At 38.2% G+C, this 27,550-nt stretch overlaps 1 protein-coding gene across 1 annotated transcript; it reads left to right on the top strand.

Moving 5' to 3' along the window:
• Positions 1 to 4,547: 4,547 nt before the first annotated feature.
• ankrd28b (ankyrin repeat domain 28b) lies at positions 4,548 to 26,649 on the top strand. Its single transcript, XM_079894804.1, has 28 exons — positions 4,548 to 4,779; positions 9,888 to 9,971; positions 10,884 to 10,962; positions 11,125 to 11,195; positions 12,043 to 12,243; positions 12,438 to 12,525; positions 12,627 to 12,769; positions 14,317 to 14,529; positions 14,651 to 14,729; positions 14,805 to 14,919; positions 15,120 to 15,202; positions 15,301 to 15,364; positions 16,451 to 16,519; positions 17,783 to 17,923; positions 18,009 to 18,120; positions 18,198 to 18,224; positions 18,322 to 18,396; positions 18,504 to 18,705; positions 20,135 to 20,222; positions 20,315 to 20,432; positions 20,538 to 20,757; positions 22,154 to 22,241; positions 22,322 to 22,405; positions 22,636 to 22,781; positions 22,870 to 22,952; positions 23,109 to 23,191; positions 24,206 to 24,297; positions 25,123 to 26,649. The coding sequence occupies exons 1-28, from the start codon at positions 4,753 to 4,755 to the stop codon at positions 25,404 to 25,406; spliced, it is 3,159 nt and encodes a 1,052-aa protein (XP_079750930.1). The 5' UTR covers positions 4,548 to 4,752; the 3' UTR covers positions 25,407 to 26,649.
• Positions 26,650 to 27,550: the final 901 nt, after the last annotated feature.

Here is a 27,550-nt window from a genome sequence, read left to right on the forward strand (position 1 = left end):
GCATGGTAACAAAAACCAAATGTTTAAGCAAAATTAAAGCTGTTCAACATAGCATGCAGCCATGAGTTAATTGCACTTTTTTTTGACCACTTTGAATGACTGTGAAGAAAGTTGAGATGAAACTCTGAATACTAATAAAATTGACTAGAATATGATAGAAATTATGACTAATTACATGGATGTAACAAAGGTATAACAATGTGCCTTCTTAGCAGAATTTCATATTTAAAATAAATGTTTATAGACATCACATTTTGTCTGTATTATAATTGTTTTTGATTATTGTCATTGACTATTACAAATATATAATTTGCCAAAGCTCATCTGAGGATGTAGAAAATTAAATTGCGGGCCTATACGCTGAGCCTATATGTATGTTTTTTTTATTATTATTATTATTATTATTTCTTTGTAACAAGACACACTGGGGACTGGAATGTTTCATCTGATGACTTATATTTGTACAAATGGTCAAATGTCAAATATTTGCACATTCTTTCATGTTGCTTTAACAACAGTGGCTTGTTGACTAAAATACATTAATTAGGCCTGCAGCACAGCCATGGGTTTTTTTACATTCCTCACCATAATTGTGAAGAAGACAGAGTTCCAAAGAATTCCAAGATTGGTTGGCGTCTAAAGGGATAGTTCATCCAAAAATGAAAATTCTGTCATTATTTACTCAAGTTGTTCCAAACCATGAATTTCTTTCTTCTTCTGAACACAAGAGAAGATGTTTTGAAGAATGTCAGTAACCAAACAGTTGATGGACCCCATTGACTTCCATAGTATTTTTTTTTTTTGCTCCATACGAATGCCCATATTCTTCAAAATATCTTTTTTTGCGTTCAGCAGAAGAAAGAAATTCATACAGGTTTGAAACAACTTGAGGGTGAGTAAATGATGAAATTTTCAATTTCAGAATTGAAATTTTTGGGTGAATTATCCCTTTTCAGTGAATAAATTCAGTGAATCTTCAATGTGAATACTTACTAATGGAAGTATAAGAGCCTAATATTCTTTGCTATTCTTTGCCCTCCTGTTACCCTCAAATCTACCATTAATTTGACCCCAGCAATTTAAACCCCCAGAATATGACTTTTTTTCCCCAAAAGGTTTAAGTCAGGTACTTTGTTTCTTTGTTGACTACTTAAATAGCCCTTTAAATAAAACACCACCAACCCCACCCCACCCCTTATACATCCAGAATACCTATTGCACGACTATGGACAAATTAGCAAATCACAATAAAATGTCACTGATTGATCTAAAATTCAAAAATGATATATATATTTTGGTGTTTTAATAGCTTTATATTTATTATATTATACAATATATCATTTCAGTCAGAAGGATGCTTCATCAGATACAATAACTTTGCACCAGTCTTCTGCTGTCCAATTCTTGTGCTTCCTGCAGAATTTCAGTCAATCTTTGATGTTTTTATTGGAGAGAAGTGGCTTCTTTGCTGCCCTTCTTGACACCAGGTCGTTGTCCAAAAGTCTTGGCCTCGCTGTGTGTGCAGATGCTCTCACACCCACCTGCTGCCAATATTGAGCAGTTCTGCACTGGTGGTGACACGATTCCTTAGCTGATTCCTCAGGAGGAGAAGTTCCTGGTACTTGCTGGACACTCTGGGACATCCTAAAGCCTTCTTCGCTGCAGCCGAAACTCTATTCTTGAAGCTCTTGATGATCTGGTAAATGGTTCTTTCAGGTGCAAAATTCTTTGCAGCTATTTCCTTACATGTGTGGCCATTTTGATGCAAAGATGATCCTCCATCTTTCTTTGGAGGAAACCATTGCTAACAGAAGAACACAATGATTGGAAGCACTTCTTCCTTCCTTTTATAGCAATCATGTGCTGATGATCTGATTAGTAAAATGATGTTAGCTGGTAATTTGGTGCCAAGGACAAAAACAGTGAAATTTGGGGTTTTGTGATAAAGCTTTTTTAAATTATGTAAAATGCCTCTGATCACTATGCACAATAATCTAGAAAAATGTGAATCAACATCATAACAACTGAAGCAGCAAAAATTTCAAATTTGGCCACAGCTACCCATGTCATTCAAGTGGGAAGTGGGACCATAATAACGTTCCATTTTTGGAAGGTAATTTATCTGATAGACAACTTGAGGGTAAACACTAGGAGTCTCATGCTCATCTGAGGAGATATACTCATAGCTCATATGAGATATCATAATAAGGGTCCTCCTCGACATTATCGTCTATTTCAGACACATTCTCCTTTGTCACTGTCACTTTCAAAGAACTATGACAAAATCTAATTGACAGAAAACCTTTGCTAAGAGGTAATTTTCAATTGAGAAAGAGCATAAAGAGAGAGCTCACAGAGCACTAAGAGAAATGGTTTATAAGGCTTCTGTGGAAGCTTTCATACATTTGCTCCTTCCCTATATTATGTTTTCCCCTCCCCCACGGCACAAAATATCAAAGTTCTTGCAAGAATTATGTTTTCCCTTCCCTGGAAATATATAATTGGCACTGGAAATATTTAATTTCTTGTGAGAATTATGATTCCCCCTCCACTATATCGTGTGAACTATCAGTGGTTCTCTCAATATTTCAGTATAATGTTAGGTTAAAAGCCCCCTAAAGCAGAGGGAAGGTTTTTGAAGATCATAAAATCTCAATTTATAATGACCTCAATATCATCCAAAACAAATGTGGGATTTGTGCCTGATCACCAATGTGTGAACAACAAAAAATTTGATATTTCTTATATATTTTATACAGCAAAATGAGCCTGGGGTCAAATTGACCCCAAAGAACACCGATGCTTCAAAATGTGTACAGAACATTGAAAACCTATCATCATGTTAATTTTATGTTTACCCAGTTGTCCCCATTAAATTAGGAAAAGTCTTTAAATATGAAGCTAATTTTTTTTAAATTATTATTATTATGTATTTAGAGACGTTAAACACTGAATGGGGTCAAATCGACCCCAAAGGTAATGTAATATGCAAGTTATTATTATATGACTTTTTTTTTTCTTTTCTTTTTTTACATAGGCTATATATTCCAAATTATTTGCTGATGCCTCTATATCTATATCCTACCTGACAAATATCACTGTAATGTGCATTATATAAAACTAGCCTCTTCGAATAGGCTAACTTTAACTTTTGGGCTATGACACCGAATTAGCAAATGTATCACTTAAATGTAATGTATCACTTGTAACATTGGCTGATGCATTATCATTTCATATGCTACACTTACATAAAATAATGTAAGTGGCCGAAGTAAATTATGCGCATGTTCGTGTGTGACATCTCCCATTTTACCTTATAGACGAAAGCTGGATTCAGCCTCGTCTTTTATGCATAATAACCGCAGATATGGCGATAATGATGAGCATATACGATGACTGCTATTTTACAGAGAGCAAGCAGCGAGCAAGCAGCGATTTTTTTAACCAAGATTTGTTTCAATTTATATTTAGTTAAATTGTTTATATAGCATACAATGGTAAATCGTGTCAGTTTCTGTGACTGGTTGCAGTGCGTTGCCACTGATATGTATTTTGTAAAGTAGGCTATAAACACTTTAGCGTCATCTGGTGCACAACATTATAATAGACTGTTTGTTCTTCGATTATTTAACGCTCATTGTCTTAAAGCCTCGTTTAATCCAAATGAATGTCTTTATTTTCATAGTTTTATAGGCCTATTTTATCGAGACAAACTGTCAGTATGATTTATGTTATTCATTTATGTTATTCATGTGTCTTTATATTTGTTATCTCACAACTTTAGCTACTATGGTCTGATGAGCTGTTCCTTTAAGGAACAATACAAGGAACCGGTTTCATTGTTTTCTGTACAGACATATGAAAACATGTATTTCCTCTAACACAAAGTGAAGACCCAGTGAAGACGATGGGTAGGATTTTCCAAGTTTGCTGTAATTTTATCATTGATACATATTGCATTTCGTTACTTATAATATAATTATATGTGTATATATAACCCCCCCCCCCACACATACACACACACACACACACACGCACACACACACTTGAGTAGCTACAATTTGACAGTTTTATATTGAAATGTAGGCTACCACTTAAACTGTCTACAACAGGTCCGTCCCTATACCTAAACAGTGACATTTAGTTGATCATTGGGATAAATAATAATGTTAAACCTAGCCTATCCTGATTGATATTGGCATATTATAACACAAATAATGTTCCATAATGTTCATGGTCATTTGGTAACTTTAAGTATTCAAGTATTTACTTATAGGACTTATATATAAAAAAGTAACCGTTAAAGGCTATGATATGTGCACTTTATCCACCAAATAAAGTCCTAATCCACCTTCTTTGTCTCTATTCATTTTTGTTCAAACGTGAATTGGAAGTCACTTTGCGATAGAGAAACACGCACTTCTCCTTTACTTCTCTGAAATACACTGTAGCACACACACATACACACACACACACGCACGCACAAGCAGCTCCCCATCTTGCTTTTAACCAATCATTGTTCTTCTTACTCTCGCTCAAGCCACTGTCTAGCCAATCGTCGTCTTCGTTCTTTGTGAGGCAGCAGTGGCGGTAATGTTATGGAGTTTTCTCCCCTGCTCATCAGTGGCACATAGGAAACCCCAGGCCTACTGGAAGCGCTAAATTTACCGACAATAAAACATCAGCATTCAAGTGGTGGTGGTAACTGATATCCGTTTAGTCCTGCATGAGAGCCAAAGAGAGCATCGAAACATGGTGGTTCTCAAAATTAGAGACCAGGTGAGTGATGTGTGAAACAGCTAGCCGAGTTAGGCTAATAAGTGCTAACACGCTAGTGAACTACTCAGAAACCTTACAGACGATTAGACTGTACAAAGTCATTTAACTAAAACCGGGAATGGGAATGTAGACGTGATACACAGTGCTATAAGCGAATAAGCACGAAACGTAGTATTTAGGTATTTGTCATCCCGTACAGTAGGAAAATGTGGCTAATAGTTGCTAAGCTAAATGTCCGCGAGCCACGATTAGTATAACGGATCATGACTGATGAAGTGTACACTTTATGTCTTCAATAATCTACTAAATGTAATTCATAAATCGCTCTTCGGTTTAATAGTTATCTTAAGGCTCAGTCAACAGTTGGTCTCATGAGGGCAGAGGGTTGACATCTCGTTGCACTACTGCTGGCTATGAAAATGCACAGCTATCAGAGATTATATAGTGGTTTGATTGTGTATCTTTATTTATAGGGTTGATAATAAATTGAAGGTCATTTAAAGATTGATAACTTTAACGTCATTCTGCTTTGGCTTACAACTTTACAGGGTGCACGACAGGTGTATGGTCCCCTATCAATGATGTACTAATCCAGTCATGCCAAAAATAATTCAAATGTGGTGATTTAGGTTTTGCAGTTGATGTTTTACACTTAGTATGTTACGTGAACTTTATTGGCTTTTTAATATGAGAGGTGACTAGCATAAGCACATTCAAGATGTTGAATATTTTGGACGTTTTGACTTTTGTAGTGATGAGACTGCCAAAAGAGGCTTTATTTAATTACTGACGTCATAGATTTCATCTGTCACATTACTTTGTCCTGCAGGATATCTATCTATTTTTAAATTATTACGTTACACTTTTCTTCTTTTGACCACTTAGTGATTTCACATTAATGAAATTCCTGGTTTTCTTTGGAATAACGCAATCATTATGTACTCGATGGATGCTTAGCAGTGCTCAACATTAAAGATTTTTGCTACCGGCCCAATGGTTTCGATTTTCAGTTGTCGTGTCACAAAAGATTGTTACAACACCAGCATTTTGATTCCAGGGAAATTTCACAATTTTGATACCACAGCAAAAACTACTAGCCTCACGTAATGTTATAAAGATCAAACATTAGGTACAGCAGATTCGATTTCTTTCTCCACTGTTTATGTGCACTTATAACATAGCCAACTGTTTACAAAGATACTCGCCAAGACTTGCATTTTGAATATTTTGTGTGTATTTGTCTGTTCAGACACAAAAGAGAACCCATTTTGTGTACCAAATTGAGTTCTCCTTAGCACCTGAATGGATTGAAATCGTTTGAACGCTTAAATTGGCAAGACCAATTTGCACATGCATATAATAAACTTCCAGTTCCCTCAGCTGGCCATCAGACATTTCTTACTGTTGACTTGAGCCCTGCTTCTGCACTTACAGTGTATTCCAGGTGTTCTCTGGGAGTCGAACCAATGACCTTGGCATTACTAGTTCCATGTTCTCCCTGTCGACCTCCAGGATCAGAAGGAGATTTCAGTATTGGGTTGTTAGAGTTTGTACATGTGCACATGTGTTTCTCTGGTTAGAGAGAGGATGTGGAGATAGCGAAGAGCTCATCTCCATGGTGATGGCATTAACTAGAGGAGCTTGTTAAAGGAGACAGAACACGATCGCAGTGCTTGAATAGAAGTTTAAAACCCTGTATGCATCCAGTAGAGCACAGGCCACATGTGACAAATAGAGCCTTGTCTCAGCTTAGAGCCACTAAAGGAGGCTTTTCAAACGAAGCTTTCTTCAAGCACAAGTGCTTTCTTGTTATGTTCTCACGACTCTCAGTGTGAGCCTGTCCTTCCACTGACAACCTGAACTGAGACTGATTTAGATGAGCCAGTGAAGATCTGGGTGAACTCTACATATTGTTCATTTTTGCAGTACATATTGTCTTGATTGCGACGTAAATGTGTCAAACAAAGAGATCTTTCGTATTTTCTTGTTGTGCTTTTTTTAAATATCCTTCTCAACCTGTATATTGCTCATAAAAAGAACATGTTAATGTTCATTTAAATGCTTTTGCTGATGTTGTTATCCTCAAAAGTAGTGCATGGTGTGAAACCTGAGGCAAATTAACTCTGATTTTTCTGCGTCTCATTTCACAACTCTCAAGAATGTGTGACTGAACACTTCCTGTAACTCTGGCATAGTGCACATACTTCCCATGAGTCACACTGCGTGCTCTGCAGGAGATGCGGAAGACACGTGCATTGTTCTAAACCCCCCTTTTTTCTTTCTTTCTCTTTTTTTTTTGAAAGTGATGATAGAGATAAAGTATGGAATACTTATGGCCACGTACACACTGCAGCTAAATTCAGTGCTGCGGTGGGCAAGTAGTGTAATCAGTTTGCGGCTTAACACCGGTAACACAGAGTATCGCAGGAAGCCTAATGTGCATCAGAGATGTTTCTCTCTTAATGTGCAGTGAAAGTGGTTGTCTCATTCGTGTTGCCAGATCTTACTAAGAAAAACAGAGAACAAGAAGAAGCCCATAAAAACCCGAAATAAATCGAAATGCTTTATGCTGAAAATAATACCAAAATATCATGACCCACACCTGCTCACTTTAAGAACTCCATAAACTTGATCGCTCTATGAGCCAAGCATAAACAAGCCCAAAAACGCTTATAGCCTAATAAGTGGACATGGCCAAGTCAACCCTGCGAGAGCATGGTCTGTGAAGCAGCCTTCACAAGCATGAGCAAAACACTACGCCTCCGTCGTCTGTGCTAGTGTGCTTTAGTTAAAATTGTTAAACGTACGTTTTTTGTCACTGTAATATTACTTAGGTCAGAATAGCAGATGCTAAACAGGTGAGATGCTAAATACGGTGTCAATCATCGCAGTTTCGTGAGCGAGTCGCGTTCCATACACACACAGAAGACGTTAATTTAGGGGTCTCACTCCCGCAGTTAACGGTCCCGAAACTTTACAGTGTGTACGTTGCCTAGTATGTGGCAAAGCTGGAGATGGAGATGGAAATGAGTCTCTGCAGAGGAGAACTGGTGTCAACACTCAAGTTTCACTGTGTATTTTGCCTCTCCTATCACTGACAATTTTTTGGGATTTGTTTGTTTGTTAAAGCTGGCTAAATATTTATTGATAAACACAAAATTAGCCATCGTTGTGCTTGATAAACCAGTAGCACAAGCTTCGCTGCTGGGAGGAACAGTGGTGTCCAACATCAACAGTCATGCTGATTTGGAGCAGATTTGCCTTGTCTGCACCATCTGCTCTCTCCAGTCTAGTGGAGTACAATCATATTTTGCATCCATCTTTCAATTAATGAAGAACGTTTTTGAATTTATCATTTTGAGGTTTCTCGCTGGTTGGGATTCACTGCTGGTGTTTAATCCCATAGGGTGCCCCCCCTCCAAAATTAGGTGGATATTTGACTGCTTAATCTTGATAAATTAAGATTCTTCAAACTGTTTCATCCATGTTAAAATGTACCAAGTTGATTTTGGTTCAGTTTGTGGAGGTGTGGATTTTAAATATTGTGTGTGTGATGGCAGTTTTTGATCCCAGTTTTTGAAGTTATTAATGTAATTATAATTTTTAGATGCTGACTGTTTGTTATTGACACGTAATCGAGCAGAGCTACTCTCAAGTCATGATTTAAAAAGTAGTACAATTAATTGTCTCTGTGGTTCTGGCAGAGATGTGTCGCTGATTTTTGTCAACCAAATTTACATTTATTATTAGAGATGCATAAATATGAAATGTGAAAGTTTTGGTCGATACCAATAGTTCTTTATATTTGAAAGCTGATGACCGATAAATTGTAGCCTGGTAATACCAAACTCTGCTACTTCGCTTTGCTTCGTAGACAGAGTCTGGAAGGGCATAATTGAAAAGCGTTTTCTTTCTCGCAGGGGGGGCGCTTGTCTGAAGTTTAAAATCATTGGTTACCCGTAAGCCAATCGCATAACGTTTGGTTATGGCGTGTGTTATGCGCATGCTCAGCCGCATCTAACTTCCACTGTAAACACATGTATGATGCGAAAAACAAAACCATCAAGCGAAATACCGGAGTGAACATGGCTGTGAACGACTTTTGCAGATTATGTGAAGTAAATCTACGCATCCACGGTACAACTACAATCAGCGTCTACGTCACAGCTCTCAGCCCGCCCTCTGTTCGTTGATTGGCCGGCTGTTTTGAGGCCGGAGGAAAACGGGAAAATAGGTCGCTATCTCAGACTGAGTACAGAAGCGAACTGAAATTGAGCGGAAGTACGAAGTCTGACGTGGTCAGGCTAGATAAATTGGCCAATAAATCTAAATCCAAATTTTTATGTAATTTTGAAATCCTGATTACAAAAACAAAAGCGACTCATAAAATAACAACACTAATCGTAATATACAATGCCAGGTTTATTAGGCAACGAGATTAGGAGGGATTGAGGCAAGCTAGAGAAGAGGAGAAATGCAGAGGTAATGACAACATTTTTGGGCACAGCAATTCTTCTAAGTATCTACAAATTCTTCTTTCCAAACTACTTAAAATCATGCTTAATCAAATAGTATACAATTTAAAAATATATATTTTAGATATTTATTATAGTGGCAAAGTTAAGTCTGCATGGGGACAAGCTCCAAATTGTGAAATTCTATGAGGAAATATTAATTAGAGACAACGTTTAAGGCTATTATAATCTATCCTTTAAAGCTTGAATGTTTGTCAACTAGAATGAAAGCATGTTTTCTTTAAAACCATTGTAAGGGAAAGAGAATTGACTGATTGAAGAATCAACCATTAGTGTCAATTTGCACTGCAGCTCAAAAAGACGAGGCGAGGAGGCAGAGGCTGGTTTTATTTAGAATCATTCTGGCCCTTGAGGATGCACTTACATAAGCAATACACATGCAGTCTCATGACAACATTGCTGTCGGAAGTCTTTGGGGGAGAGATGCAACCATGTTTCAGTTTTTGCAAACACAAACCCAGACTCTGCATTTAAGTTCACCCCTCAGGACACAAGCAAAATGTCATGATTCTGACTAGGCCATGTTTCTCACCGTCAGTTGTCTAACTTGATGCTTCTCTGTCTGTCTTTCAGCCTGCCCTGCTAAAAGCTATTTTCAATGTTGATCCGGATGAAGTACGCTCTCTCATTTTCAAAAAAGAGGATGTGAATGTACAAGTAAGATTTTAACCTGTTAAAAAAAAAAGCATGACCAGATTGCTTAAAGGGATAGTTCACTTTGAAATAAAATTTTTGTATGTTTTAGCTTACCTCAAGGGCATCCATAGGTGTCTTTTTTTCCGCAGTAGTTTCAATTTTGATATTTTTAGGTTAAACCGTTCTTGTCTGTCAGTCATTTAATGCAGGTCTATGGTCACTATCTCAAAGAGCATGCACAGAGTCCAAATTAAAACAATTCCCCATCGTCCAAATTAAACAATTCCCCATCGTAAGTACACATTGATGGCCTAAGACACGAAACGAGTGGTTTGTGTGAGAAAACGAACAGTATTTGTGATACCACGTCCAAGTGATCTGAGGGCGCGCGCGCATCCTGGTGTGTGACGTGTACGCAGACTGGTGCATAGATATATACACTAGATGTCGCCTTGTCTACGGCAGTTCATTGGAACGAATGTCTTTAAGGCGACATCTAGTGTATATATCTATGCACCAGTCTGCGTACACGTCACACACCAGGATGCGCGCGCGCCCTCAGATCACTTGGACAAATACTGTTCGTTTTCTCACACAAACCGCTCGTTTCGTGTCTTAGGCCATCAATGTGTACTTACGATGGGGAATTGTTTAATTTGGACGATGGGGAATTGTTTTAATTTGGACTCTGTGCATGCTCTTTGAGACAGTGACCATAGACCTGCATTATATGACTGACAGACAAGAACGGTTTGACCTAAAAATATCAAAATTGAAACTACTGCGGAAAAAAAGACACCTACATCTTGGATGCCCTTGAGGTAAGCTAAAACATACCAAAATTTTATTTCAAAGTGAACTATCCCTTTAATTGAACCACCACGTTTTTGAATTGACTCAATTGTGATTAAGAACTCTCTTTATTTCTTTCAGGACAATGAGAAAAGGACACCACTTCACGCAGCTGCTTACCTAGGAGATGCTGAAATTATAGAGCTCTTAATTTTATCAGGTAAATGCACCTGAAATATTCATCCTGATGAAATACATTTCCTGAAGCTTCTAGTATCTTCTCCCTTTGATTCCAGGCGTCTTCAGATCAGATATGGCTTTGATGTATTGTTATACTGTTATTCATGAATCTCTTGATGTTTCAATGTTTTTTGTGATGTAGGGGCGAGGGTGAATGCCAAAGACAACAAATGGCTGACTCCTCTTCACCGCGCAGTGGCATCCTGCAGTGAGGTACTACAAGCACAGAGCCGTTCGACAACCTACACATAAACTCTACTTCCTGAAGAGTAGGATTGTCACAATACCAAAATATCAGTAGTGCATACCAGGGTTATTATAGTTAACTGAAACTAAAACTGTATTGAAAAACATTTTTGTTGTTTAAAATAAAATAAACGCTAAGAGAAATTAAAATATTACAAAACTTATGTTATTTCAGAAGTTGAAAAAGAAAAATATAGACATAAAAAATTTTTTACTAAAGCTTTAAAATTAAAACGGAAAATAAATATAAAAAATATCAAAATATTAATAAAAACTATAATGGTATACTAAAATAACACTGATGAATACCAAAATTCTGATATAAATTTTGGCATCACAGCAAAAACTGATTTTTAAACTATTCTAAACTATTTTGAAACTAATTAAAAAGTTCAATTAAAAACAATAAAAAATAGCCTACATTTGATTAATTAAATAATTGAATCTAGTGATTATCAAAGTAAACGGTTATAAAATTAGAGAAATTACAATCGTAAATAAATAAATAAAAACAATAAAACAAAGATATGTGAGCTAAACACTGCTGTTAGATATCTGAAACTTCAAGCACTAAATATTGAAGAATATACAAAACGATTTATTTTGACACACGTCCAGTCTTCGTTTTTTGCCTATAAAGCCTATTTTTATTTTTGCTCTCGACATTTTGCAGTACAAAAATACCAGTATTTTTGACTTGAGCTCATGTGAGTAAATTGACTAATTGTTACTTGACAAAATAAGGCAAAAACAAAAAGAAAAGTAATGTTTCAGATTATTGATCTGCCTCTTCATGTAACCTTGTGTCTTGCAGGAGGCAGTGCAGGTTTTGTTGAAGCACTCTGCTGATGTAAACGCTCGAGATAAGAACTGGCAGACCCCTCTACATGTGGCCGCTGCTAACAAAGCGGTTCGCTGCGCTGAGGCGTTGGTGCCGCTGCTTAGCAACGTTAATGTATCCGATCGGGCTGGACGAACCGCTCTGCACCACGCTGCCTTCAGTGGCCACCTGGAGGTCAGTGAAGAAGCATTTGCATATGTGTGGGTTTGTTGAAATTATGGTTCAGAATTCATTAAGAGCTTGAGGTACAATTGAGAAATGAATATTTTAACATTATATAAATTGAGGTTTTTTTTTTTTTACACTGCAGATGTATTGTTTAATTAATGTCCCCCCTGTGTAAAGTATGCATGTTTTTCTTTTTTCAGATGGTGCGGTTACTGCTATCCAGGGGAGCTAATATAAATGCGTTTGATAAGAAGGACAGAAGGGCGATCCACTGGGCGGCATACATGGGTGAGGCAGAGCAATGTTTGTTTTCCAGTCCTTTTCACAACCATATCTATAAATTCAAAACCCATTCAAATCCTCAACTATTCATTTCTTCTGTATCTCAGGTCACATGGAGGTGGTGAAACTGCTGGTGTCGCACGGCGCTGAGGTGACGTGTAAGGATAAGAAAGCTTACACACCCCTCCACGCTGCGGCGTCCAGCGGGATGATCAGTGTAGTGAAATATCTGCTGGATTTGGGAGTGGATGTGAGTTCTAATTTTTCACAAAAATCATATTGTCTTAAAATAAATGTTTACTATGGATAATATTGAATATACAGAAATTTTTCCGGCGATATTAAAAACACAGTAGTGGTCGATGGTGGATATTTATACAACTATTTAGTTTAATTATAGAAAAATTAAACATGCTGCAATTAAACGTAATATTTTAAAATGTATAATTTTACATATTCACTTAATTTAAATAAGTATAAATTAAAAATAATTTAAAAACTATCATTTAATATAATAAAAAAATCATTTGACTTGAAACTATAAAGAATAAACCTGGCAAATAAAAGTATTTATACTTTCGAGTGCAGCTTTTTGATTCTGTGATCCTAGTATTTTTCACAAATAAAGAAATTGTAAAAAAAAAACTAAAAGGTAGTAACTTAAAGGTAGTAACTTAAAGGTAGTAAATACTATAGATGTACCAATTGCAATTTTCTTCAATTTTTCTTTTGCCGATTGCGATTTTCTTTCTAAGAACGATTATTGACAGTATATGCAAACAAAAATCTACTTTTCTTCAATGCAAATTGTTATTTTTTAAAAAGTAAAAAAAAAAACAATAAGAACAAATAAACAAATTCCATATGTAAAATACATTTGCATATGCCTGCCTCCAGAGCAAGATATCAAAGAATAGTTATACATCACACTACTACCATTCAGTCAGTGACTTAAATTAATTTCTGCAAATCATTTCTTTTTCAGTGTCTTTTTTTATTATTTTGGCAGTGCGCAATTTCATTTTACATTGGTCCAGTCAAAAGTGGCAGTTAGTTTGATTGACAAGAACATAATAAAATGCACAATGGGATTTGCTTTCACACAGGCATTTGTAGTCTTGGGACAGGGTGATTTGGTCCAAGTATGTTTCAGAGGGCATTATGCTAACTTTTTTCATGCAGAGACCCACTTTAAAGGCACTAAGAAAGTAGCCTACTGTGCATTTGAAAAGAAGCATGTATAGCTAATTGGGTTACACCAGAATGCTTAAATTGGTTGCACACCTGTGTTCAGTTTCATTCAGTAGCACATTCTATTAGACACGTTTGTAATTAAACTCTTCTGAAAGCCTGCACAGTTTAAAGTAGGGCTGTTAAGAGGCATCTGCACAATCGATGCAAAAACAAGACTCCTTTACTCACAGAGACAGAGAAATGATTTGCACCCACGGCAGCTTCAGTGGATCTTCAGATGCAGCTCAAGCGTACTCTACACTTGGTTACAAAACATTTCGAATATCTAGTCGTTTCAAATGATAGATGAACTTGTGCCTTGATTGGTGTTATGGACTTTGGCATCTTTAGTTAGGTAGATGTCTTCATTCTTGGCACTTTCTTATGAGAATTTTTGGATAAAACATTGAAAATTGAATGTCAGTTTACAAGTTACGGTTATTATTTTAATCGATTAATCAGAAAAAAATGTATGTATTTATTAACAGTAAAAATAATCGATAGATCACAGCCCTAGTGTGAATGTTGTGTACCTGATCATTTAAACTGTGGACATGCTTGCAGATGAATGAGCCAAATGCATATGGGAACACTCCGCTGCATGTGGCATGCTACAACGGTCAGGATGTGGTGGTGAACGAGCTGATCGAGTGTGGCGCGAATGTGAACCAGGTTAATGAGAAGGGCTTCGCACCCCTGCACTTCACCGCAGCCTCGCGGCACGGAGCGCTCTGCCTTGAGCTGCTTGTGGGCAATGGAGCTGATGTCAATATCAAGGTAGAGCCTCTATTAGGGCTTCACATGTATGACAAAATCACCACTGGATTTGATTAGATTAATAGAGCTGCAGAAAAAACAGGTTTGACTGGTTATTTATCATTGTTTTCTCCTTGTACAGAGTAAGGACGGTAAGACCCCTCTACATATGACCGCAATCCACGGGAGGTTCTCAAGATCTCAGGCTATTATTCAGAATGGTGAGTCTTCATTTTTCTGTGTTCCATTATTGAAACCTGCAGTATCTCCAATTTGTCTGTTTCGTTTATGTGTAGGTGCTGAGATAGACTGTGAAGATAAGAACGGGAACACTCCTCTGCACATCGCAGCTCGATACGGACACGAGCTTCTCATCAACACACTGATCACTAATGGAGCTGATACAGCCAAGTATGAATTCCCCCATGCACTTGTTAATTACTGAACATAACAGCTTTGTTACATTTGTGCACTAACTTGACATAGATGTAGGCAGAAATTCATTATATATCTTCTTTGGAAATCCCAAGAATGTTGTAATTGATCCCACATGCATACACAGTGAGATGCTCCTGGCTTTCTGATTGTAACATTGGCTCTTTTTGATTTAGGAGGGGAGTTCATGGCATGTTTCCACTGCATTTGGCTGCTCTCAGCGGCTTCTCTGACTGCTGCCGTAAGCTGCTGTCATCTGGTAAGACGCTTTCTGTGCATGGATTACAATATTTGTTGTTTTTTAGTAGTCTGCTCTTTTCAATATAAAGATGAACTGAATGGGTCTCTGTCTTCCAGGCTTTGATATAGACACCCCCGATGACTTTGGAAGGACCTGTTTACATGCTGCTGCTGCTGGCGGGTGAGTTTCTTTTTGATTTTATGGTCATTGACATTATGCAGTGTTTTTCTTGGTCCAAATCTTTTTATTTAGAATTTATTCAGAAAAAGAAAAAAAAAAAAAATATTTATTGATTTCTGAATTAAATGAAGTAATAAGGTAAGGGTGATCTGATCAGGGGTTTTGGGGCCGTTTACCAAAATAAATAATACTACATGATAAATAAAATGCTTCAAATAAACCCACTGGTGTAATTAGCTAACAAGAATGTATTTCAAGAATATATTTCAGTATTCAGTAAAAAAAAATTATGAGATGAGAAAGTATCAATCAAATTATATAAAGCTATTATTATCGGCCGATAACGATCTGCCCGATCAACCCAAGCATCCTTATTTTCTTAAGGCATAAATGTCAGGGGTATACAAATATCCTGATATCATAAGTAAAATAAAATAAAACACTTTAAAAGAATACAAATTTTGAAAAGAAACTTAGTTTGGCATAATTTTTTTTATTAGTTACTTAGAAAAACATATTTATAATACAAAGTAATAGTTTAACAAAATTGCTCCGTAGTTTATTCATATTTTAAAAACTTTGTCATGTGGTGCGACCAACATGGAGAAAAACTTAAATCATAAAATTATATCATAAAGACCCTCATGACTGTGTGCCAAGGTCAATAAGTTTCTTAAAATACCAGATAATTCGACCTTTTTATGGTAAGGCTAGGTTAGTTTGTAAAATGCCATGTGGTGTGACTACCCCAAAAAAAGTAATGGTATTTATAAAGCATATTAATAAATAAAATATTTTTGACAAGTTTCAAATTTGTACACTGTGATGTAAGGAAACACACAAGGTGCAAGGAAAATATTTAAAAAATATAAATAAAATAAATGAATGATGGTTACACCACACATTAAATTTAAAGTCATTAAATTGAAACTTTCTTGACATTTTAAACTAGACTGAATATTTCTTATTGTGAATACTTTTTGTTTTTGTTGTGATTTAACCAACCTAGTGTAACCCATTTAATGTTTCATTCATGCAGTTTGAGCATGTATTACAGTATTTAATGAAACATGTTTTCCACTGCAGGAACCTTGAGTGTCTGAATCTTCTCCTCAACACGGGGGCAGATTTCAATAGGAAGGACAGTTTTGGAAGGTGTGTTTACCTGTACAGTAGGGCTGTCAACGAATAATCTAAATTCGAATATATATTCGAATAGTTTTAAAAAACAGAAATTCGAACGTGAAAATTAATATTCGAATGTGAATTTCGAATATGGAAAAACACGCCCGCGGAAGCAGAGGCGCGGCTGTCTGCTTTGCGAGTGGGCGCGCTGTCGTGAGGCGTCAGGGACAGGTCACACGAGTCGCACTGTTTAGCACAGCGTCACTGCTGAAAGTTGACTTATGGAAGATGGCAGAAAGTGCAGAGCCCAACTCGACCGCAGCAGAGAAAGTGATTTTAACCCCCAAAATCTAAAAAGCCATGTCTGGAAGTACTTTGGATTTTGGTCGGTAGAAGGTAAAATTGTGGAGCCGCGAGATAAAGTAGTATGCAAGCTATGTAAGATACAGCTAGCATACCATTCGACCTCAAGCAACATGAGGTCACATCTCGAAAATGTGCACCCAAATGAGCATGGCATAATGACAATAATTTCTTTAATTTTTTTTCCTTTTTTTATTACAAGCACCAAGAATGTAAGTAGCCTTTTTCTTTTTTAATAGCACTTTATTTTTTATGAACCTCAGGGTAAAATTTCTTTGTTGTCACATTTCTCGGAATTGTGTGCCTCATTTTATTTAACGTTAAACAGAAAAGTTCCATGTTTACCACAGCACAGCTCACTCGGAGCGTTCAATGTCGGTTCTATACTGTAAAACTTCAATTAATGTTAATAAATTTGTTTCAATCACTGAATGAAGCCTGCTATATTTGGGACAAGAGTCGCGACCTTAAATTGCTTGCACAAAACTCTTGATCAGCACTCAACATGTGCTTATTGTTGTTAATTTAAACCGTTATGCACAGAGAGAGCGTGAGTGCGAGGGCGAGAGAGGGAGAGAGTGCCTGCGTGTGAGCGAGAGTGAGGTCTGCGGTCTTGGCCATTAGTTTATTTACTTGGTTTTGTGTTGGTAATACATTGTCAAATATGTTTAAACTTAAATTAACTACCTATACAAGTAGTTATGTCTCTTTGTATTAATTTGTCCTGTTATTGACGTAATGCGCGTGTCATTGACAAAATGCGCAACCAGATGTTCGAATAGTTCGAATATTCGTGTGTTTTTTAGAGGGAATATTCGAATGTAATTTTTGAGCAATTTTGACAGCCCTAACTACCAGTGTCATCCATTATGCTAATGCTTTTTTGATATTTTTGATTCTTGGGGCTTGAGAAAATATTCTCTTCTTTAGGACACCTTTGCACTACGCAGCTGCAAACTGCAACTACCAGTGCCTGTTTGCTTTGGTGGGTTCAGGAGCCAATGTCAATGAGCTGGACAAGAGGGGCTGCACCCCCCTCCACTACGCCGCTGCTTCTGACGCAGATGGAAAGTGAGTTACCATGTGCACTATGGTTGAGTTGGATGGGTAATTTCAAAGCTAATGAATTTACCAGTGCCTCTCATTCCCTCCCTAGGTGCCTGGAATATTTGCTGAGGAATGATGCTAACCCAGGGATCCGAGACAATCAGGGCTACAATGCAGTGCATTACGCCTCTGCTTATGGACACCGCCTGTGTCTGGAGCTGGTGAGAAACTTAAAATCACATGATAGGTCTATGCTTTTAATATTTTTATCTTACTGTATTTCTGTCCTCTTTATTAGATTGCTAGTGAAACTCCTTTAGATGTGGTAAGTACTATGACACTTAACATTTAAGATCAACACCAGATCATCACTGCTCTTGAGTGATCAGACCTAATTAAATCTGTTGTGTCTTGTCTTGAAGTTAATGGAAACCTCAGGGACAGACATCCTAAATGACTCTGATGTACGTGCTCCTGTGAGCCCACTCCACCTGGCTGTGAGTACAATCTTCATCTGTTTGTTCAACAAATGTTGGGAAACATTTACATTTTCTTGCCTCCTGGCTGGGGTTCGTCTCAGATTATATGTAATGGTTGTCCTCAGGCATATCATGGACATCACCAGGCTCTTGAGGTATTGGTTCAGTCTCTGCTGGACCTGGATGTGAGAACAGCACAAGGGCACACGCCGCTGGACCTGGCTGCCTTCAAAGGCCATGTTGAATGTGTGGATGTGCTCATCAACCAGGGGGCTTCCATCCTGGTGAAAGACTACACGCTCAAACGCACCCCCATCCACGCCGCTGGTATGTTGTACAAAGACTAATTAGCATGAAGTTCAGTTATCCCCATAATTTGTGATGGTTTTAGAGTCCTGCACAGGTTCGGGAACCCGATGGGTGACCGCAAATTTAGCTGAAATGGGTGAAAAATATCCAACTGTGTCGGATACGGGTGCGGGTCGGGTCGGACAAGGGGGAAACATGGGTTTAGAACAGTCACGTGCAAACGTAAAAATACATGCATATTTTTAGGAACTGATAGGAAGTTGATAAAATAATTTTAAATCCATATCAGTTTATTTGTGCCCTCGCCCTCCCAGGAGTCTCTAGGCCAGGGGTGCCCAACCCTGCTCCTGCCGATCGACTGTCCTGCACAGTTCATCTCCAGCCCTAATCAAACACACCTGCCTTTAATTTTCAAGCAATCCTGAAGACGTTAATTGGTTGCTTCAGGTGTGTTTGATTAGGGTTGGAGATAAACTGTGCAGGACAGTCGATCGGCAGGACCAGGGTTGGGCACCCCTGCTCTAGGCCTACTTTCACTTAAAAAAAAAGAAAATCACAACCGCTCGATCTGCCTACAGTCGTTGAGATGGATCCTGTGGAGTTGAAGAAAAGAATAGCTAGTGGAGATTGTAAAGTTGTCGACAATACGTCATCAAAAATCAAGTCCAGTGTGTGAGAGAAATTTGGAGTTATCTCAGATGAAGAAAACAATATTGTGAAAGGCTTTGCTGCATGCAAAACCTGCCTTAAAGTTTTCGTGTTGGATAGCCACAAATGTGGAACTTCATTGCTGAGGAAGCACGCAGATAACTGTGGTAACAAACCAAGCAGTTCTATCGAACAGTATTTTTCAAAGGGGACAGAACTGAAGGTGCCTCGTAGAGAAGGAAACTATAACCAGGCTGTCTGTGAACTTTGTATGCAATGATATTAGACCCTTTGAGGCAGTACACAGTGAGGGATTTTTTTGCATTAGCACAAAGGTTGATAGATGTTGGTGCTCGGGCTGGTCGTGTGGATGCTAAACAACTACTGCCCTGACCTTACGACTGTTTCTTGTGGAGTTAACAAATATGCAGAGGAGATTCACCAAAAACTAATCCCAGAACTTAAAATGATTGCATATATGCTGGAATAATTTCGATTTTATTTTATTGCTTTTATATATTTTTTTACTATAAAATTACATTTACTCAATCACTAAAAATATTTGGAAACAGAAAATGTTCAAATCCATTGACAAAGCTGTTTATAGATTCTTGACACAAGGCAGAGCTAACACTTGTTGTTAATCAGCCAATCAGACACAAGGTCGATGTTGTCTGCAGATTTATCTATCGATTTATCGATCTATCGCTAACCTCAGAGGGATTTAAACTGTTGCTGTATATGTATGGACATAAACACTCATGACACGTGTATTTGTGCCTATTCTCTTGCCTTGCAGCCACAAATGGTCACTCTGAATGTCTCCGTTTGCTCATCGGAAATGCCGACCTGCAGAGTGCAGTGGACATCCAGGATGGCATTGGCCAGTAAGTACATGACACAAAAAAACACAAATTTTCATGTTCTTCTTGTAGAAGTCAATGGAAATGACAGATATATTCATATACGTGATTCTCAGGACTCCTCTGATGCTGTCAGTTCTGGGCGGACACACAGACTGTGTTTACTCCCTTATTAATAAAGGAGCCAATGTTGATGCCAAAGACAAGTGGGGCCGCACTGCTCTGCACAGAGGGGTAAATCGCAACTCATTGCACTAGAAGTATTTCTACTGGCACTGGCTCTCACCTCTGCTAGTGCTTCCTGTCGTGGCTCATGGATGTGTGTGTTGTTCCAACCAGGCGGTGACGGGCCATGAGGAGTGTGTGGAGGCTCTGCTGCAGCACAGTGCCAGTTTCATGGTACGGGACTGTAGGGGGCGCTCTCCAGTGCACCTTGCGGCCGCCTGTGGCCATGTTGGGGTTCTGGGGGGCCTTCTGCATGCTGCCCAGTCAGTAGAGACCATTCCTGTCATCACTGACCACCAGGGCTACACGCCCCTTCACTGGGCCTGTTACAACGGTGAATAAACGCACTTGCCAGTCACAGATGGATACACCATACCTGTCTAAAGGCCTGCTCACACCAAGTCTGATGAAACTTAATGCAGGGTTCCCACAGTCAAGGAAATATCAGGGAATTTAAAAATTGGAATTTCCTTCTGTTTGGAGGCTCAGGAAGCTGAATCCTCTTTTGAGCTACATTCAGATTTCAGGTTGTTAGCTATTTTTAAAGACTTTCATACACGGATAAGCATTATTATTGAAATCTCATTTTAAGGAAAACAACTTGGCATTCAAAGGAAATCCTCTTTAGCAATCTCTATATATAATAATAAGTTCTAAAATATTATGTAGTAATCATAATCTTATAGGACAGGTCATGGAAAACCATTGGTCAAAATGTGTGGGAACCCTGTAAATGGCACTATGGTGTCTATTTTTGTTTTTTTTCTGCAAAATGTTTAAATCTGAATGAAAGCATGAAATGGTCTGAAACATACAGATTTCACTTGCATTAATCTGAAACAACCCATATTTTATATAGGGGAGTGAAGACAAATCTCAATGGTCTGATTTGTTGTGACTAGACCCCTAAAAAAGGTCAAACCAGCATAATCACAAAATATGATCGCTGTCACATGTTCACTCGCCAGAGTCTGTCATTATTCCTATTTGGACGGGACTAGTTTTCTAAATGACGTTTGAGTTACAATTTTTATCCCTCGACGCCTGTGATTTCCTTTACCGATTCGGACGGGACTGACATCTCCATGTTTATTACAGTGGTGGGAGTGTGTGTTTTCTAGACGGGGGTGTTACAGAAGGTCATGTGATGTGCGTGCATCACGTATGACACGTGTCTTTTAATTTATTATTTGTTCATATAATTTTAATTTATTATAAAAACCCTATTTAAGTCAAGTTTTTAGCAGCGGCTGTTTATAATAAACTTGCGTAAGTGAGCAGAGAAATCTAGACAAGTATCTTACTCTTACCTGACACTGATATTAAAATGGGCAGTCTTCGCAGTTTCCACGATTTGGCACTATTTATTGATAGTATGTGTTATTTTTTTCCTTCTGATACCATCCATATTGAAATAAAAGCATGCCAAAGATTGGTGCAGAAATGGTAGCTCAGCAATCACAGACATTCACATTCCGACAGGATTAGATTTCTCAGAGGACCGTTGAGTTTGAGTAGGTAATTTTCCCTGGAATTGTGAGAGGAAAAACAATGACTTGGCAGATTGGGACGGGATTAAAATCACAAAGTACGTCTGTGAAACATGAATTATTCTAACGTCCTCCTGGAAAACTTGTCCAGTCCGAATAGGGCTATTGAGGGATTTTTTTGATCAGGAGTCAGGAAGCTTGTTAGATAAACCGTTGTAACATCAGATTCTCTCTCTGCAGGTCATGACACTTGTGTTGAAGTGTTGCTGGAGCAGGAGTTATTTCATAAGACTGAAGGGAACACTTTTAGCCCCCTTCACTGCGCTGTGTAAGTGGATTTGGGTTGGTTTGGTGTGTGTGTGTAAGAAGGGCAAGAGTATTGAAGCTCTTTTTTTTTATGACCTTCAGTATAAATGACAATGAAGGAGCAGCTGAGATGTTGATAGACACACTTAGTCCTGCCATCGTCAATTCAACTGATTCCAAAAACAGGTACCACTCATACTTCTCTTTATTCATTCTTAAATCAGTTGAGATAAATAGGGCCTATGCCATATCATTTTGTTAATTGGAATAAAGCTGAAATAAAATGGAAAAATTAGATTACAATTTTTTTTTTTTTTATGGTAAATGATGATAAATAATCATATAAAATTCTCATTATTTACCATCTTTTGTTGTGGTTGAGGTCCAGGCTGTAATTGTTGTTGTCTCTGTAACAGGACTCCTCTTCACGCTGCAGCATTCACAGATCACGTGGAGTGTCTGCAGCTCCTGCTGGGTCACAACGCACAGGTGAACTGTGTGGATGCTGGAGGCAAAACCCCACTCATGATGGCTGCTGAGAACGGCCAGACCAATGCCGTCGGTAGGAGTTTGACACTCAAATCTCATGGTTTTTTGTTTACAGTTAACTGAGTTTGTGTTTGGTTTTGATGTCTGTCTGTGTTTGGCAGAGGTGTTAGTGAGCAGTGCAAAAGCAGATCTCACGCTACAGGATGCCAACAAAAACACTGCTCTCCATCTGGCCTGCAGTAAGGTAAGAAACTCTCTGTTCTGTTATGTCTTCATTTCTGTAGGAGTTGTTTTTGCATTCTGCATTGAGCTCAAGCAATGGGACATTGCATCTAGTATAGATTTGGTGATTCTCTCCTATCTGTTACTCACACTATTGATTTTCATTTGCTCTCTATAGGGTCATGAAACCAGTGCCTTGTTGATCTTGGAGAAGATCACTGACAGAAACCTCATCAACTCCACCAACGCAGCTTTACAAACGTACGGTCAACACGTAGAAATGATGCACCGATGTACCAAAATATATTAACAGGGGATGGGTTTTTTCCGTATTTATAAATACCTTAAAAGTATGACCCACATGAATTGCTTAAATCCGAGAGAAAAGTTGTTGGGGTAGGAGGGGGGTGGGGAGGTGGCTGGTTACTGTATGATGACTGAAATCGCGAAATGGCCTTAAACGATTACTAAAACGGCTAAATGTTACTTTTTCTAATACTTTTGCACGAAGTATGCAATGCACGAGCTTGTGGCGCCATCTGTGGGACACTATTAGCATGTTAAGCCAGGGTTCAAACTGCCAAATGCGAGTAAAAATTGCGTTAAAATTGACAAATTGATGCATCTCTTGATGATAAATTTTTTTTTTGTGATGTTATTTCCATCAAGAAGTGCATACATTTTTGGTTCAAGATCTTGAATTGGCAATGCAAGAGTCCAGCACTCTGTAAAGTCTCCTCCAGCACATCCCAAAAACTCTCAATGAATTAGAGGTCTGGACTGCCGATTCATGCGTGAAAAGGATTCTTCATGCTCCCGCCCAATCACTCTTTCACAATTTGAGACATTGTCATCCTGGAATATGGCCATGATGTGTCTTCCTACATGGTTGTTTAAGAAATGAAAAGCTACACACTCCATCAATTAGGGTTAGAGGAATCATATATGCCAAACATATAACATGCTAGAAACATGATAATCACACCAATAATGATTAAGTATTTGCCTATTTAAATCCATAATTATTCATTATTATTATTATTAATATTATTATTATTTTTTCTTTTTTGGCTGGGGATTGTATATTGTATTATAATGTAATTTATTATTATTATGATTATCATAAATACTGAATTTGTTTTATTCAGTACAATAGTATGTATTATTGCGATACTAAGATAATTCTTTAATAATTAAAAAAAAATTCAGAATAATAATTGCCGTTAGCTGATCACATGCCTGTTTAAAGAATAATATTAAGTTCTCATTTTCCAGGCCCCTGCATGTTGCTGCCAGGAATGGCTTGACTGTGGTTGTCCAAGAACTACTAGCTAAGGGTGCTAGTGTGCTAGCCGTGGATGAAAATGGTAATTTATAACCTTATCATAATCATGACTAGAGTTGATAATGTGTGTTTAAAATAAATATTATGTTTAGAAATGTGCAAAAAGTTGGTGATCCTTTTACGTATATACACATAATACCATTAAAAAAAATTGGAATCAGTAAGTTTTTATTTATTTTAATACTTTTATTCAGCAAGGATGCATTAAATTGATCAGAAGTGACAGAAATATTTTGCATCAGATCAGCATATTAGAATGAGTTGTGAATATTATGTGACGCTGAAGACTGAAGTAATGATGCTGAAAATTCATGTGCTTTGCCATCACAGGAATAAATGATATTTTAAAACGTTTATTGTAAATTGTAATATTTGGCAGTATTACTGTTTTTATAGCATTTTTGTAAAAGCAGCCTTGTTGACCATAAGAAAATTCTTTCAAAAACGTAAAATAATCTTACTGACCCTAAACATTTGAGTGGTACTGTGTGTATATGTTTTTATATATTTCTTTGTATATGTACATTTCATAACCTTTTCCCCCCCTTTTGTTAGTAAACAATAGAATTTTGGAAATCATGGAAATTTAAAAATCAAGAAATTATGGAATTTTGGTTGCAGGGTTTACAGATAAATAAAACAAAACATTGATCTCCTAATATTATTTTTATATAATAATATTTTTAGCATTTCATTCTTTATCTGTACGTTATATTGGAAAATAATTTTCATCATTAGTATCAGTCCAAATTTCTCCATTTTCACATCCCTAATTTTCACATGGCAGTTTTGCTTACCATAATAGCATAAAACCATTCTGAAGGCTCTTCTCTCATTTCTCTGAAAGGCTACACTCCCGCCCTGGCTTGTGCTCCTAACAAAGACGTGGCAGATTGCCTGGCGCTAATCCTGGCCACCATGATGCCAGTGTCTCCCGGCGGAGGTGCGGTTCCCAGCCTCACGTTCAGTGCCATCAATCACTACACCAGCCCCACTAAAAGCGTCACGTTCGACAGTCTGCCCATGCTCCGCTCCGAACACAGCTCCTATTGCAGTTTCAACAGCATCGGCCGCCACGACGGCTTCTACAAGGACGACGAGCTAAACGACTCTGACTCAGAGACTTACTGAGGTGGAGGAAAGGAGAGGCTCACATCTTGTCTTAATTTACCCAGCGGCCGGCCACTCCGCAGAGCCTTAACTCTCTACACACACACACACAAATACACGTGTATATGAGGCGCAGCAGGCTGGCGCTCCCAGCCCCTTTATCCATCAGCTCAACCTCTGCCAGCACATCTTGCCCTACACAAAAGTAATGGATAAGTGGGCGGACCTCCCGACATGGCAATAACGAGACAAGAATCAGCGGCCTGGGACCAACATTTGCACGGGCAGTTTGACACTGTCATAGTGCATCTGGGATTCGAGATTCAGCTCTTTTTTCAGATCGTGAGGGAAGATTTGAATCAGTCCCTTACAAAAGACTGGAATATTTGTGATGCTTTCAACAGTTTCAAGTCAGTGTGCACTTCTGAATCGATCATTTACAACTTGGGTAAAGAAATGATTTATTTTTTAAAATACGATTTTAATACGTGTCAATTTCTCTGTCCCTCTGAGGGGAAAAAAATAATAATCGCAGCGTTTCAATAGTTTCAAAACCGCAAGGGCAAAATCGAGGACATCGACAGCATTGTAATGCTTCTGGCCACAAGCATGAGTGATGTTAAAAAGCTAGCAGTCTCCATCTTCAGTTTTAGGATAAATTATTCTTTTTATCTATGGTATTTATTTTTACTTTCCATATTTCATCATCATTTTGTGCCTTCATAAATTACTGTATGGAGGGAAGGGGCAGCTTCTGAGAACAAATCTACGATGCACAAGAAGTTCAACACTACGTCTGTGAAAAGCACTGAAAATGAAGAGGCAAACGGCTCCCAGCATGCTTTGCTCCAGGATGAGGAACACTGTGTAAACCAATGGTAGAACAGCATTTGATCTCTTTGTATGTTGATATATGAATATAAATATATATATTATATTTTTTCTGGCTCTTATTAACATGATGTTTTGGGCATGTATGCTCGCTTTGATTTAGCAAATGAAACCACTCGATCCTTCTTTGATGGCCTGTCAGAAAACCTGTGTTTGTCTCTTTTCAAGCTTTGATTTTGGAATGATTGAAACTGGAAATCTGTTTAAAACAGCTTCCCGGCTGAGAGGGGGCCAGCAGGTATCTGTTAGCTTTCCTGTCCTTTTTTTTTGTGGAAAAAGGAGAGTGATTGGTGCAGTCGATGGCCACTGCTGTCCCTCTACTCAGAACAAGAGATTCCTGTATATTTTATGGTTGTTTAAATAAATAAATGAGTTGAGTAATTTGAATATTTTTTTTCCTTGTCAAACATTTAAAGAGGACCTATTATGTTTTTTTACGTTATCAACTATTGTGTAATGTTGCTGTTTAAGCATGAAAAAGGACTGCAAATGTCCACTCCAAAGTGTTATTCTTTGTTGTTCTCTATATCAGTCCGGCTCAGCACTGTTTCTTATCTCCCTGAAACGCCTCAATTGTAGTCTTGAGTTTCCTTCTGGGAATATACGCATCACAATATTTCTTGTTTAAGCAAAAAAAGGGGTGGAGGCCTGGTTAAAACTTGCATTAATAGTGTGTTGTTGTAGTCATGTGAAACTCACGGTTATGGTAAGGATGTGACATTTCCGAAACGCGCTCAAAGAGGCTGACCAATCACAACACTGGTCCAGCCGACCAATCGGAGCACATTGCGCTTTTAATGAGGGACTTCATAGAGACAGGATCGAAAAATGCTTCTGCTGCAGCAGCGCCCGTCTCAGAGGCTATGGGATCTTTAGCGTTTGCCTCTTACACCGGGGACAAACTTAACGACTGTAAGGCCGATTATGAATATAATTTGAATCATGCCCAATCGCGCCGAGTCAGAGACAGTTGCATTCTGTCGGTGTTCTTTAGATCATCGTTCATCATCAATTCCAAAATCAATATGAGTATGTCAACCATGCCCACCGGTTTTCCTGAGAATGGAGGGGAGTCCTTATCTCCTGAACTCTCAGATGAGCTCACCGTCGGCCTCGCTGCAGGGCGGTAGTGGGCAGTAATGGAGGTTTCACGCCCCATCTCTGAGGAGCCTGAGTATGGGGACCTCACCTCAGGGCTGTGGTGGGAAACAGTGGAGGCAGAGGAACTTCATGCCCGACATCCCTGGTCTTCAGTGATGCATCTGAGAAGGCTC

This window comes from Squalius cephalus (genome assembly GCF_949319135.1).
Source record: "Squalius cephalus genome assembly, chromosome: 15".
Taxonomy (NCBI): Eukaryota; Metazoa; Chordata; class Actinopteri; order Cypriniformes; family Leuciscidae; genus Squalius; species Squalius cephalus.